General features: G+C 40.0%; 1 protein-coding gene across 1 annotated transcript in view; it reads right to left on the bottom strand.

Moving 5' to 3' along the window:
* akap9 (A kinase (PRKA) anchor protein 9) overlaps positions 1 to 14350 on the bottom strand; it is an 81212-nt gene that overhangs the window by 29978 nt on the left and 36884 nt on the right. Inside the window, exons 20-24 of the mRNA XM_051956080.1 lie at positions 8272 to 8434; positions 5086 to 5180; positions 3857 to 3974; positions 2423 to 2461; positions 1244 to 1476 (exon numbers count right to left, since the gene is read on the bottom strand). Coding sequence (XP_051812040.1) covers positions 1244 to 1476; positions 2423 to 2461; positions 3857 to 3974; positions 5086 to 5180; positions 8272 to 8434 — 648 coding nt within the window. The remainder of the gene's footprint in view (positions 1 to 1243; positions 1477 to 2422; positions 2462 to 3856; positions 3975 to 5085; positions 5181 to 8271; positions 8435 to 14350) is intronic.

Raw genomic sequence — 14350 nt, 5'->3', positions numbered from 1 at the left:
TTCCAATAAAACCCCAGATTTAGATGACCTCAAAATGAAACAACCTGAGGATGTTTATGGGAGCTTGTTCACCTAGTAAAAATGTTTTCTGTTAAACAGATAGAAAAACATGCTGCAGCGCTGGCTGTCAAATGAGAAACACAAAGGAAATCAGGACTTTTACAACATCCTGCAGAACAATGTGTTTTTGTCAGTGGTCCAAAATCGGCCAAACAAGGTAATCAGAAAATGACATGCTTACAAAAATGCCATTTTTATATCTGTATAACCAACATTAGCAGCACAGAACAAAAACAAAAATGCTTTCAGTCAACATTTAGACAATTACAGGTCAACTCCTGGCCAAGTGGCCCAATTATGGTGACGGGAACACAACTCATTAGACCAGGAGCCAAAGAAAAGGAGGGCAAATAAACAGAGGCTCTGCAAAAATATCATAGCATGAGTCTGACTGTCAGACTGTCCAGCTCAAACTAGAACATCTTAGTAGCATTTCAGCAGCCTTTAGATTTACCCTGCTTCAAGCAACTCACATGAAATTAGCCGAGTCTTTATCTGCCAGCATTAAAATTAATCCCACTGTCAGGTGTCAAAAAATGTACACTACATCTGCAAAAATGCAAATCATCAGTTTTCTTGTCTTTGGAATAAAAATGTGCTGGTAAATGACAAGACGTGCCATCTGTGAGCAGTTACTCATGAAGAAATTACGGTGCGGACTGAACAGATTTGATTTATATCTGCTGCTGTAACTTTTAATCAGATGTTGGCGACGTGTTTCAGCAGGAAACAGGAAGATCTACAAAAAGAATGAAATTGAGAGCTATCGAGTTATTTTCACTCTCAGCTGGCTGGCAGATCACTTTTTTGATTCATTTTTTGGTCTAAAAACATCCAATAATAGTAAATGTGGCAATTTTCAAGAGCCCAAAGTGACATCTTAGAAATGCTTGTTTTGTTTCAAAAAAAAAAAAGTCTAAAACCTATATATATTCAGTGTAATATCACAGACAAAGAAAAACAGCAAATATTCTTCTTTAAGAAACAAATTATTTGGGGCATTTTGTCATTTGGATTAACTGGTAAACAAAACTGTTGCACCCTGACTGACTTCAGGCAACTCATAATGAAAGGAAATCAGGATTTTGTAGAGGAACTCGCAGTATACTGAATTCTAACTATTTCAGCAAGCTGAATCAGACAAAACTATGCAGCTACACGATGCCAGAGGTGTTGTTCTTACATCGAGGAACCTCCTGTTCTTCTCCAGCTGTTTCTCCAGGGCTTGGATCTGCTGCCGGAGGTCTCCGCTCTCTGTGGTGTGAACCTGCTCCAGCTCGATCACCCTGTTGACCTGCTCCTCCAGCTCCACCTCCAGCAGCTTCAACTGCTTCAGGAGGTCGGCGTTCTCCTTCTCCGCCTGCCGCTGGACCTCCACCTTCTCCTTCATCAGCTTCTCCGTCTCCTCCAGCAGGTCTACGGGACACGACGCAGGGAGGAGGGGAGGTTAGAGGTTCATGCTCGCTGAGTAAAGGTGGATAACTTTAGTTATTTAGTCATTCTGATTTGATTTTGCCAATAAACGGGATGCTGAGATGGAAGTGAAGAGTCTGAAGTCTGTGAGTCTTGTGATGAAAGCAAATTTTGCTTTTGCTGTAATGATCATCAATCTTTTGCAACGATATGGATTTACTGTAACAACTAAATGTTATAATTTTGGATTTTATGGTCACTTTTACAAATATCCATCACAGCTGAGTAAATGACCAAAATCAGACTCTTCCAGCATCTCAGCCAACTTCCCAACATAAACCCCAACACGATTCCAAATCACGTCGTCTCTTTGCCCTTCTGCTGCCACCAGTCAACAACCCATACCGCTTCACCCAGGATCAAACCTCGCAGGATCAGTGCAAAAGTAACAGGCTGAGAAAGTGCAAATGACAGATCAAACACATGGACAGTCCAGACGGTGCAATATTCATGCCCAAAAAGCATTAACAGGCAGGGGAGAGGAGTTCCCAAACAGTCAATCATCTCACTCAAAGAAACAGACACCTTTAAAAAGAAAAGCATATAGCAGTCAAAAATATGCGTGAATTAAGAGCGTAGATGATTGGCAATTAGGAAACAATGGCTACATATAAATGTCTGAAGATTACTTTCATTTCATCATGCTAAAATGAGCGCTAACATTGACTCCAAGACATTAAAAATGATAAACCAGGACGAAATCAATCAAAATAAAAAGCCGAAGCGAAGGTTAGTGATTGGACTGAGTGAGTTTGTGAGGCCATAGCAAGCAAGCTCCAAGCTTTGTCGGTGAGTCGCTGGATTAGGGTTAAAGAGATACACTGAGGACTCAGCTACACAGTTAGAGGAACATATAGAGATGACTGAGCCATGCTCAAAGTGGACACACCTGCTTCAGGTGCTGCAACCATTGCAGCTTCAACTAGGCCTACGGGAGAACGAGAAAGCACAGGAATTTAACATGCTCTTGTTTTTGTCATGAACAGGAAAATTCTCAGATATAGAATAGAAATAGGCGTAGACAGGATGGCAGTGCTCTTCTGTCTGTTTCACAGTAGCAGGTTAAAGCTGTAGAAAGGATGCTGTGAAAGGAAAGATTCCTGAGAGAGTCCCCGATTACCTTCCTACATACAGCACACTCACCTTTTTTGTGAGAGAATGAATTCATAGGATAGCTTTCTGACAATACAATGCAAAATTAGCTGATACAGTTATCAAGTTTCATGTTTCTGGAGTCTTCTTGGCAAATGTATGACTGAAAACAGTTGTTTAACCCTTTGAACGCTAAAAGGCATATTATCTTCAGGAAAGCACCAAAATACATAATCTATCAGTGCCAAAAATTAAAAAAAACAAACAGCATCATGAGATTATCAGCTTTCCTACAGTCCTTGAAGCACTCATTTGTAAGATGTAATTGTGTGGGAAAACCTATCCACATCAAAATCATTTTATTCCATAGGTCTCATTTAAAGTATGACAAAAAATAAAAGCGTTCACTTGTATCAGATTTCGTTAAAAAAAAATGCATTCCTCGACACAACTATGAAGCTGTTAATGACTCTTTTGTTACCGCCAGTTGCATGACAAAAAATAATACATAGGTGACAATAACAGAAACAAATTAAAAATTTCAATAGTTCTTTTATGATTTCTGATATTACAACTTTGCTAGACAGGTACAGGGTTTTATATTGCAGTGGAAAAATTAGCTCACAATGTATAAAAATGTGACGGCAACAACAAAAATTAAAAATTGCTTATAAACTGCTCTGAGTTCAGAGGGTTAAGGAAAGGCCTATGGAGCAGTCTCAGTTTTGTTACACTGAAAAAACATTCTACAAATAAACAATTTATGGATTTTTTTCCTTCACTGACACTGATGTCAAACTGTGGCTATAAAAAAATTTCAGCATTTTCACTGAACTTCAGCAGCACAGTGAGTCTGTCAGCTGAAGAGGTTTCTGAAAACCAGATGCAAATCTTGGCATTGCATGTGGTCAGTATAATGGAAAAAGAACACTGAAACCGACTCTGGGTTAATGGTTTACAATACCTCAAGCTTTCCCCTGCAGTTCAAGGAACAATAACCGTCTCAGTGTAGGAAACTTCTGACCTTGTCTTCATACATTCATACAAAACAAACTGAAAAGTGAAAGTAGCAGAAAACTGCTGGACTCATACAAAAGCGGTAGTTTGAATTCGTCACTCCACTTAAAATTCAAGCCTTGTTGAGTAAATAGATATCTTAATTTCTTCTCCACCTCTGGGTAGCTCATTTTAAAAACCATATTTCTTCCTTCTTCATTTAGGGAATACGTACGAAGCTCACGGGGCCCGGCGTTCTCCCTCATGGCGTCTTGTTGCCGTGACAGCAGCTCGCGCTCTTCCTGCATCTGAAGCCTTTCCTGCTCCAACTCGTGCAGCCGACTACTTGTTACCTGCAAGGAAAAACAAACAATCCATAGTCTCCAATTCGCAGCGAATCTGAGGAAAATATCTCAATATTTTTTTGAGCCCTAAGCACAATCGGTCCTCAATAGTTCCTAAAACGGCTCAGTGTTGTTTCTATTATTTGAGGATTATTTCCAGCTGTAGAATTGAGTGCTTCCATCAGCACTCAATACCAGCGTGTGTGTTGGATGAACTCAGAACGAACTACAGAGCCATTGTTCATGGTAATGAAGGAACATGTCATTCATTTAAGAGTTTTTTTTATGATGTTTGGACAACAATTGAGCCCTGTGGAGCAAAAAAACAAGCATGCAAACTTAATCCCTTTACCAGGATTTGTTGACAATAAGAAAATAAGTGCAGCTTATCAGTCGCTGGAGATGACTTTAAGAAGGTGACTATCAGTCCTGTGGTTGATATGTGAGATCTGGGTCTTTTTCTCATTTAACCCTCCTGTTGTCCTCATTTAGGGCACTAAAAATTTTTTTCCCTTGTCTGAAAAATCTCCCAAATTTCTGAAAATGTGCAAAACCTTCAGGAAGAAAATTCCAATAATTCCTTAAAAGTTTGCCTTAAAGGTTTTATTTAAAAAAAAATACCCCAAATTTGGCAAGAACATTCTTGTAAATATCAGCAAAACTTCTAATAATTTCTTTAAGAACATTCACATAAAAATCAACCAAAATCCAGCGAAATTCGCTGGATTTTGGTTGATTTTTATGTGAATGTTCTTAAACATTTTTAACATTTCTTTTTTTTCCCCACCAAGAAATGTTCAAAAATTTCCCAAAAATGTTGAAAATGTGGACATCAGAAGTTTCACTATGAAAATATATTTTTTTTCCCCACATTTTCAAACTTCAAACTTTTGACCTGCAGGACAACGAGGGTTAAAGCAAATTGGGAAAGGTCGGGAAAGTGGGTACGAGAGACCTATTACCTGCATAAATATTACATGAATGTGTCACCGGAGCAGATCAATACTACTTGGCCTTATATTGATTTCAGTGTCATGTGTACACTTGAAACTCTACCTTTTACGTTGCCGAGTCATTTGCAGTCTCACAAAATAAAATCTCTGCAGCTGGAAGGCCTCACCTGCAGCTCTTGCTCGAGGCTCAGCAGGAGCTCTTCCTTCTGACGCAACTGCTCCTCCAGCGCAGCCCGTTCACCCGTGTATCCATCGATCAGACCTGAATGAGAAGAAATAAAGGTAAGTTAGACACTGCACCGAAATACAACTCGCTCATGTTCACGTTTGGATTTCGTTCCCATTCCTGGAATACCTCCAAAGAGATGCATTTCCTTGTCGTTTTATTTCAGCCACACACGCACACATAAGGCAGCTGTCCAGATGACTGAACGCTCACCAGCAGGATAAGAAATCCAAGGTTACCATCAACACATTGTACGTGCACGCCGAGGCACACGAACACGCATAGAAATGTCGAGATGAACACCAGTGAGAACGTCTGACCCGTTTTGCTTGACATGTGGTACGAGACCGAGCTGTAAACGCAATGAAACGCTCCATCATTACTCTCCTGCTCCGTCAGGTCAGTAAGCATTACGCACCAGGATGGCACCAAATTCACAGATACAGGAGAGGAGATATGCACACACGAAGACTGGTGAGGAAATGTTCATTCATTTTCTGTGACTGCAACTTTGGTCTCGTGAGAGCAGATCCAAGGTGAAGATCTTTTCTGACTTGACTGAGCTCTGTGTTATCTAAAAGTGACACTGAAGCAGAAGGTAAATGTCAGCTGTGTTGTCAGAAGATTGTTTTATTTCAGGCGTCTCAACAGGAACCAATGATCTGTGCAAAGTTTGCCTAAGGAGGGATGTCTCCATGTCAGTCAGCTATCAGATGGATATGATTACCGGATGAAAAACACACAACTGCAGAAGCTTCTTGAAATTAATTCCAATTCATCTTCACAATATTACAACCATCTAACTTAGCTTTTTCCCCTCCTGATTCACACATAATAAAAGCGTACCCTGTTTGTGTTTTCAATGACATATAATCGGATCTTTTTTAAAAGGCTGAGCCAGTCCAGTGTACTAATTCAAAACCAGTTTGAAAAAGGCCACACCCTGAGCTTTTAGCTACGCGTTTCATCCACACAATAGCTGGAGAATTATCTCTTTCAGCTCACTGGTATTTGCACAAGTTCTACGTCTGAGAGACACAGGCTTGACATTTTAAACACTCCTTTCACTACATTTAATGAAGAACATTAGACCAGAGAGCAACAGTTGCGCTCTCGTACATGAAACAACAAGTTCAGTTGGAGGCAGCATTTATTTTCTATTATAGCTGCAGTCATTCGTGTCAAAACTAGAATTATTTGGCAGGTATTTTGGTACAGGATTATTTTTAGTAACCAACTGTTATGTGTGTGTGGAATGTGAGGATTAGTTGCTTTTCTTTCTGTTTCTGAGGAGTCTAATGTTTTTTTTCCTGTTAACCACAAAGAGACCAGTTGGTATGAAAGGCATGTTATTGACAAAATTGCATGATTCATTAGAGCTGAAGAGCGATAAAAATACAGTGAATAATGGGATTTCAACTTTTTAACCTCCATTAAACTGCTCATTTGTGTTAAGTTTCATCTGAAAACTTAAACAAATTTAGGTTTAAACTGTGATATTTTATCAAAATCGCTTTATTCTACATATTTCATTTAAAAATTTGCCAAAAATAAATTCTTTGCCCTGTTTGCTGTGGCCAACAGTCCACTGACAAAAATTCAGGGATGTTTCAGTCAAACTGCAGGGCAGATCGGACACAAGAATGGAAGGAAATTACAATTGTAAGTAGTAAAATATCTAGTATGGAGAGCCACCTTTTTTGCAGTATTGGTAATACTTGTGCACTTGGGAAAAAATGTACATGTTCATTTACTTTTTTCCCATTTTTGCAAAATAAATAATCAAAGAACTTCTACTTTCATTTGTCTTTTTCTGTTTTTTGACATCATAACTTTGGTACACGACACAAATTACATTTTAAGTTTTCTGTATTTTCCGTCATGCTTGTGCTGTTTCCAGAGACGCAGGACTTTATATTGCAGCGAAAAATGAGCCCACAGTGAGCTAAAATGTTACAGGAAGGAAAAAATGCCCAAGAAAGTGCCTGAGATTCAGAGGGTTTTTGCATAAATAATCAAATTGATCATCTCAGGACTGAAAGTGGAGAATGCTATATAACCCCTAAAGGGAAATTTATGATTTGTAACACTAGACTAATAAACACTCTGCAGCATAACATTTCTGCTCCAAATTCTACTTTTACAAAGCTTCAATATGTTACGATTTTATTTTTTCTTTATTATCGAGGTCAGAATTAGTGGTGCAGGTGGTATACTGGACTGCATTATGTTTAAACATGTTCCTAATATTTTGTATATTTGATAACCTATAAAAGCACAAACCTATTTTACAATGGCAAATATTTGCTACTCTGTAGGATTACTGGAAACAAATGCTGCAAGAGGATCCCGTCGAGTAAAACAAAACGTAAGATTAGAAATGGCAACAAACTCACCGCTGTTCTGTGTGTCCACAAAGCCAATAAGAAGGGAACGATTCTTGTACTGTACAAATGCCTAACAGTGTGTGAGGAATCTAAAAGACAGAGCGGCGGACTGGGTTTGGTGTCTGTGAGAGGCTGCAGCAGCTGATCCTCATGGACCAGCTGTCTCTGACATGGATGCGACACCAAGAGTCGTCACGGCACTTAAACCGTCCTGAAGAGGCTACATTTCCTCTTGATATCCTGTAGCTAGGTTCACAACTTACAGATTTCATTTCCTGCTCTCACATTTACCCTCAGCTCCATTCACACACCCTCATAATTCAGTTTCCAAGCAGGCACAATGTTCAGACTAAAACCAGTGATAGACTCGTTGGCATTTGTCGACTTCTCACCACAGATGGTCTTCTTTACTCTCCATTTCAAACAGCTGATCCCCTCTCTCCCTGTAACACCCCCTCCCTCAAACACATGCATTTTCACTTCACACAACTTCCCCCCTTCACTTTCCGTAATTAATTTAATCAGATCATCAATTAAAGCCCATAAAGAAATTGTGAGTGCTGCAATTTCTCCTATAAAGAAGCTGCTATGAAGGAAAAATCAGCCTGCTTGGCCCACATAAAAATTGATCAACATTTAAATCAAACTAAGATTGGCTCATTTCCTTCTCTTCCTGTCTCGTAATAGTAAATACAAACTAGTGTCTAGATTGGTTTTCCCGCACCGAAACCAAACCTCACCCTCAGCGCGGTGAAGCTCCAGAGCCAGCTGCTCCCGAGTCCGAGCCTCCTCCGACAGCCTCTCCTGCAGCTCCTCCTGCTTCTGCAGCAGCTCATTTATCTCCTGGTTGTGTCGGAAGGACTCCCGCATCAGCTCGGTCTGGGTCATCCGGGCATGTTCCAGCTGCGAAGGCGAGAGGAAAGAAACGGTGTCACCCATGAAGGAGAGTTCGGAGGGAATGCATCCCTGCATGAAATAATCTTGGAGGTGTCGTTGCTAAAAATGAACCGTTGGCCCTAAGGGATTTCACACATGAATTATGAGTTTGCTCGTCAGTTCAATCTGTGGAAACAGTTGTGTAATGTCACTGAGGATGGTGATGTCATTGAGGTTATCTCTGCTTGGGGAGGACACTGGAGATTTGCAACAGAAAGAGTCACAAGATAGTTTTGGAGGTGTGGGATTTGAATAAAGCTTGCATTCTGGTTGCAGGAAGGATCAAAAAAAAAAAAAAGACACAATGAATTTGATTGGAAAAGAGTAGGATGTGACACTTTTGGAGAGTCATACTTGTCACCTAAAGGCAACATATCCTGTCTTGTGTTGCATACATTTTGACTGTTCCTTTTTTATTACACCTGCATCTATCAAGTTTCTCAGTTGAATAGAGCTGACACACTAACTGACCGGATTCCAACTAGACAAAGACGATCTCTGTGTGTCCTGTAAAAGACTGCAGGTATGACACTTATCATCAGGTGTAAGGCATCGCAGCTTTATTTGTGTGTCACACTTCATTCACTGGGCAATTCAAAGTGCTTTACAACATAATAAAACATAGTTAGGAGGAGTACAGCTCCACCCCTTGTTCAAATATATGACAGAAAGAAGTGGAATTTATCAAACATTTTTTCTGAACTTTGGAAATTGAACTTGGTGATAAATCCTGCACTGACTGTACTTCTAGCCAAATTATACTGGAACTACACGGTCCTATTACATTGTTGCTTCTATCTGTATGTGTTTTCTTTTACAAGTTGTGTTATTGGGTTCTTGAAGGTTCTATTTAATATGTAGAAGTATAGAAAAGACAAAAACTTTGAGACAGACATGCAGCAAATAATTCAGTGTGTCCATATCCTACGTATTTTAATAACTCAGCTATCGCAATGATTTGGTTGTTTAATGCATACACAACAGTTTTTTAAATATCCATTTGATCATTTAAATGTGATATTGTATGCAGTTTTCATATTGCGATACATAGTGAAAGCATATAAGATTTACACACACATATATATATATCTTTGTGCGTTTTTTCATATTCAACTTGGCACTGTAAAGTTACGTACCTTATTTGAAATCTTTTTTATTACAATACATTACAAAAGGTGTTGGGATACAATATCCCAAAGGAATTCAAGGTTCTGTACTTGGGGAACATCACAGAAAGTGTACAGAAGGAGGACCATTATTTGTCCAAGATTCTACTGACTGCAGCTCGAAAGGCCATTACTAGACTTTGGCTCAAACCTAATACCCCAGATCAACATCAATGGACAAAGTTAATTCAGAATATCTTTTACATGGAAAAATTAACCTACACAATAAGGTTAAAGGAATCGGCATTTCAGAAAAAATGGGAAAAATTGAATATATTTCTATCTTTAGATAAAGCTTAACCTCTTGTGTTGTTTTTTTTTTTTTGTCTGTTTTTTTTTTTTCATACAGCTGTAAACTGTTTGGTTAGTTTGACAAACTGTATTATCGCTGAAATGTAATGCAATTTTAATTTTAAGCTGACATTGCATTCTTAAAGAGTCTGTACAATCATTGACTTTGATATACAAGATTTAAAGAACTGCAACCGGGATTTTTTTTATTGACTTTTTTGTTTTTATAAAGGCTAGTACCCTCCTCCAATGCCTCCATGTTTATTGTTCATTGTTCAGTATTTGTTTTATATACTCGTCTTAAAATATCAATAAAAAAAAGTAAATTTTTTTTTTTATTATTATTATATTTTATTTTAAATTTTGTATGTATTGTTAAAATGCTGTTTTTAGTGTGTGTTTTGTTGCAACACTGTAATTTCTCTTCAACTACTAGTAAAGCTGTCCATCGAGCATCCGTCTATGTATCTATATAACTAAACTGCAATAGCCATCCCATTTGGAAAATAATTCATGTCTGCTTAATAAATGAGGTCAGTTTTAGCTAAATATTCATTTATTTGGTTTGAAAGATTTGCAGGAGAAAAATAAATGGCTGTATGAAGCATTTTTTTAACAAATTACTTGACAGCAGTGTTCATGATCTCTGAGGGTAATGTTTTTTATTATAAGGCACTGGAACTGCCCAGAAAAGGGCTATTAGAATTAAAGTCCCTAACAAATTGCAGTTATGTCCAAAAGTAAGAGAAATGCAGTAAGATAACATCGTGGTTGTATCATGGCCTCCTGATCAGGTGACAGACGACATCATTTCCTTGTGTGGAACTGCTACGAAACCATCATAACGCGATAAAACCGTTCACACTCACTTCAGTTACCTTCCATAGATTACCCTATCTACCTGAGCAAAGGTCCTACTGGAACATTAAGGGAACATGGGAAATGGTAACCCTGTCACAAAGAAGTCATACGATCTTTCACCTACTGATTCAAACGCGCTGTGTGTCTACGTGGAATGACATTTAGCTTACATCACATACGCATGTGTAGACCTGAACAGAGCTGTCAAATGAACCTATTAAACATTCATGTTTCCACAACGAAGCAAGAGGCTGTTTAAAATTGCACAAACTCTCAACGTATGTGTAATTTGAACAAGCTGTGGGTTACCAGCCGTGAACTTACTGTATAAGGAGGAGTGGGCAGGGAGATTTTGGAGATGACCTTAAGAAGGTGGCCATCACTCCTGTGGTTGATATGTGAGATCTGTGTCTGCACCACCACCGCGTTTTTCTCACTTAAAGTGCTGCAAATTGGGAAAGGTCGGGGCAGGGGTACGCGAGATTCCACCTCGTACACGTCCTGGTCCTCCCCCACACAGTGTTCTGCATGGTCGAGTTCCAGTAAGAGCGGTAGGAATCCATGGCAGACGACGGACGGACCTCGTTTTGTTACTCCTTATCTGAAGTCATCTGAAGGGATTTCCATTTGCTGCGATCTGTCAAGTTAAGCTGCACCAACGTAAGCGAGAATAAAGTCCAGGGGGGAATGAAGCAGTGAGCGACGTTGTGGAGAGCTCCAAGCAACAGTTTCTATGTGCTTGCCACGCACACAAGAAGAGTAAACAGGATTCGGAGAGGGTGACATTCATGTCATCTCAATCACATGCTGCTCGGTTTGAGGTAGAACAAGTTCCAGGTAGATACTGAGAGAGAAAAATCATCCAGCCGGCAAGAATTTTTGTAGTCCTGCTGTGAAGTGTCATCCTTGGCAGCAGGTGGACGACATATCAGGGACCGGAAGCTTAAAGGACATTCCTGAACATGACCACAGGAGGTGTGTAAACATTTCTTCCCTCTGTGTCCTCTTTGAAGATCTCCAAGCTTCCCTCTGTGTTCTGGCTGACCTTGTTTCCTCAGAGTGAAACCATATCATGCCGCTTAGTAAAGCTCACTCCCCCACGTCTGCTCCCGCTTGGTCTCCTCTCTCTCTCTCGCTGCTGTCCTCTCTCTCTGGAGATTCATTAACAATACTACGCTGCTGTAGCAACCCCAACCTGCAGGGAAGCCTCCCAGGGGCCCCTTTTAATTGTTTGGTCCGAGCGGCAGTCAGCCGAGGGTGAGCTGACAGCTCTCCGATCTGAAGTCACTCACTCTTTCCTTCTTACTTCCTTCTTGGACTGCTGTCATTCCCTCTCCACGCATGCTCCAGAGCTCGTACCATAATATTACTCACTCTAGATGGATATCTCTGCTGTCAGGCCAGCTCCTGTCACCCTGTTAACCTCGCTACCCACATGCTCTGAAAAAAAAAACGATTAAATCCCAGACTTCCCAAGCAGCTTTCCACATCCAGATCAGGGTATATGCTCCACTTCCTACACAGCAGGACACGGTTTGGCAAAAAGTGGGAGGGACGAAGGCGTGGCTTCGATCCTTTGAGCCGGTGAGCCAGGTAGATTTGCAAAAACATCACACACACTCCCACACACACACAGACAGCACACACCTATTCCACACAAAGTTGTCAAACCAGATTCTCTCCCCATGAAGCCGCAAAAACAAGCAATTAGGGCATTCTGACGTGCTGCCTCCTGGTCCCACCTACAGTTCAACTTCTGTTTGGCATGTCAACCGTCACATTTAAATATTTGCCATGTCTCGGTTACTGAGACGTCTCACCGGTAGATAATGAAGGGAGGGATCAATGAGTGAGCAAACAACTTCCTCGGGCAAATAATTTACAGCAGGACTCCAACAAAGACACTTAACATTCCTGATTGGGCTTGTTGCATCAATCACCGGTCGCTTCACAGGCGAGACATGATGATCCAGCAGCCGTTACAGACAGGACTAATGTACTCTGGATCAATAGTAGCAGGGAAATCATTGAAGAAACCATTAGAGGCTTTGTTGATTACATGTTTATTACGCTATTAATTGTCCGCACTTGGACAAAATGTAAAGTTTGTTGCATGTAATCAGCTCTTCTATGGTTTCAAATAAGAATTATATATTTCTTTGAGTACTTCCTTCAATAATTAATCAATTGTAAAGTTTATATAATATTAGAAAATGTTAAATAAAAAAATGCTATGAAATATTTTTTCCCCCCGAGCAACAATCCAAAATTTGAAGGTATATAAATTAGTATCACATATGCAAAATTTTGCAGTTTAAAATCTGAAACCAGTTTATTTTCTGGCATTAATGCTTCACAGAATACACATATGGTTGTGTAGCTATCAAAATTGTTGCTGGTTTGTCTGTAAATCATTTCATCTCTATTCTTAAGGGCGGTCTATTTGTAAAGCTCATCAGAATTTCTTGAGTTTGTTGAACTGTTGCATACAAGAAAACAAAAATATAAGAAAATGGCAAAAACATGCACATTACAATTTCCCAGAGTCCATGCTGAGTTACTATAATAGCTTGTCCACTCGGAGCAACAGTCCAGAATTCAAAGTTATATAATTTACAATCATAGTAGCAAAAAATAGTGCTGTTTGGAAGAAGGCATTAGGACTTAAAAGCATTATCAAAATGTTTGCTGATTTATCATTACATCACTTGATCTCTACTCTGTTTTTACAGAATTTCCTGGCTTTGTCAAAAGTAATACAACTTAAAAAGCCATTTAAATCCACAACGCTCATAACAAACGACATGCATCTGATTCAGCAGACAACATTAAAGCCCTGTGTGCTCTGCTGGGTGTAGATGGATGCTGAAACAACAGCGATGCTCAGCCTGAAATTTCTTCACAGCTATTTTTAGATTACAAGATAGAAACCATTTCAGCGTAAATAACGCATGAATTTCAGCCAGCGGGAGGATGTGTTGTGCAGTCAGTTACAGTAACACATTCAGTGGCCTACTTACACTGCCCTGTCTCTGTGGCCCGACGCTGGACACAGCAGGCGCTACACGGACGGCCCGAGGGGAGGTGGAGCTGCTCGGCGCAACTGGACCACGATAGGCTGGTCGGCCAGACAAAAGCTCTGTGTAAATAGTACTGCTCGTATCTATAGGCAACCACTGGGAATGAGGCAGCTCTTTTGTGTGTGAATTCTAGACAGGCCAACTTTGTTGCCGGCCACATTCTGCCATCTCATTCCCTTTATGGCTCCATGAACGGGCCTAGAAACCCACAGAGGGGGTTAACAGTGTTGAGTGCGGGCTGTTTAATGTCGTGACAAAGCGTAAATGTGTCAGTGGAGCTTTCTGTTAACCGACAACTTTTAGGAACAAACATGGAAAACTGTTCACAGAGGAGTCTTGTTACGCCTCAGTCTGTGAAGAACCAAATTCACTGACAAACAACTGTAAACTATAAAAACAAATGCTCGTGTTGAAAGGCTTCAAATACTGGAAGCTGACATTGGGGTTGCTTGTAGGAGGATTTTGTTACCTTTGAAAGAACCTTG

This window comes from Acanthochromis polyacanthus, chromosome 11 (assembly GCF_021347895.1).
Source record: "Acanthochromis polyacanthus isolate Apoly-LR-REF ecotype Palm Island chromosome 11, KAUST_Apoly_ChrSc, whole genome shotgun sequence".
Lineage (NCBI taxonomy): Eukaryota > Metazoa > Chordata > Actinopteri > Pomacentridae > Acanthochromis > Acanthochromis polyacanthus.
This window is presented reverse-complemented; position numbering and strand designations above follow the sequence as displayed.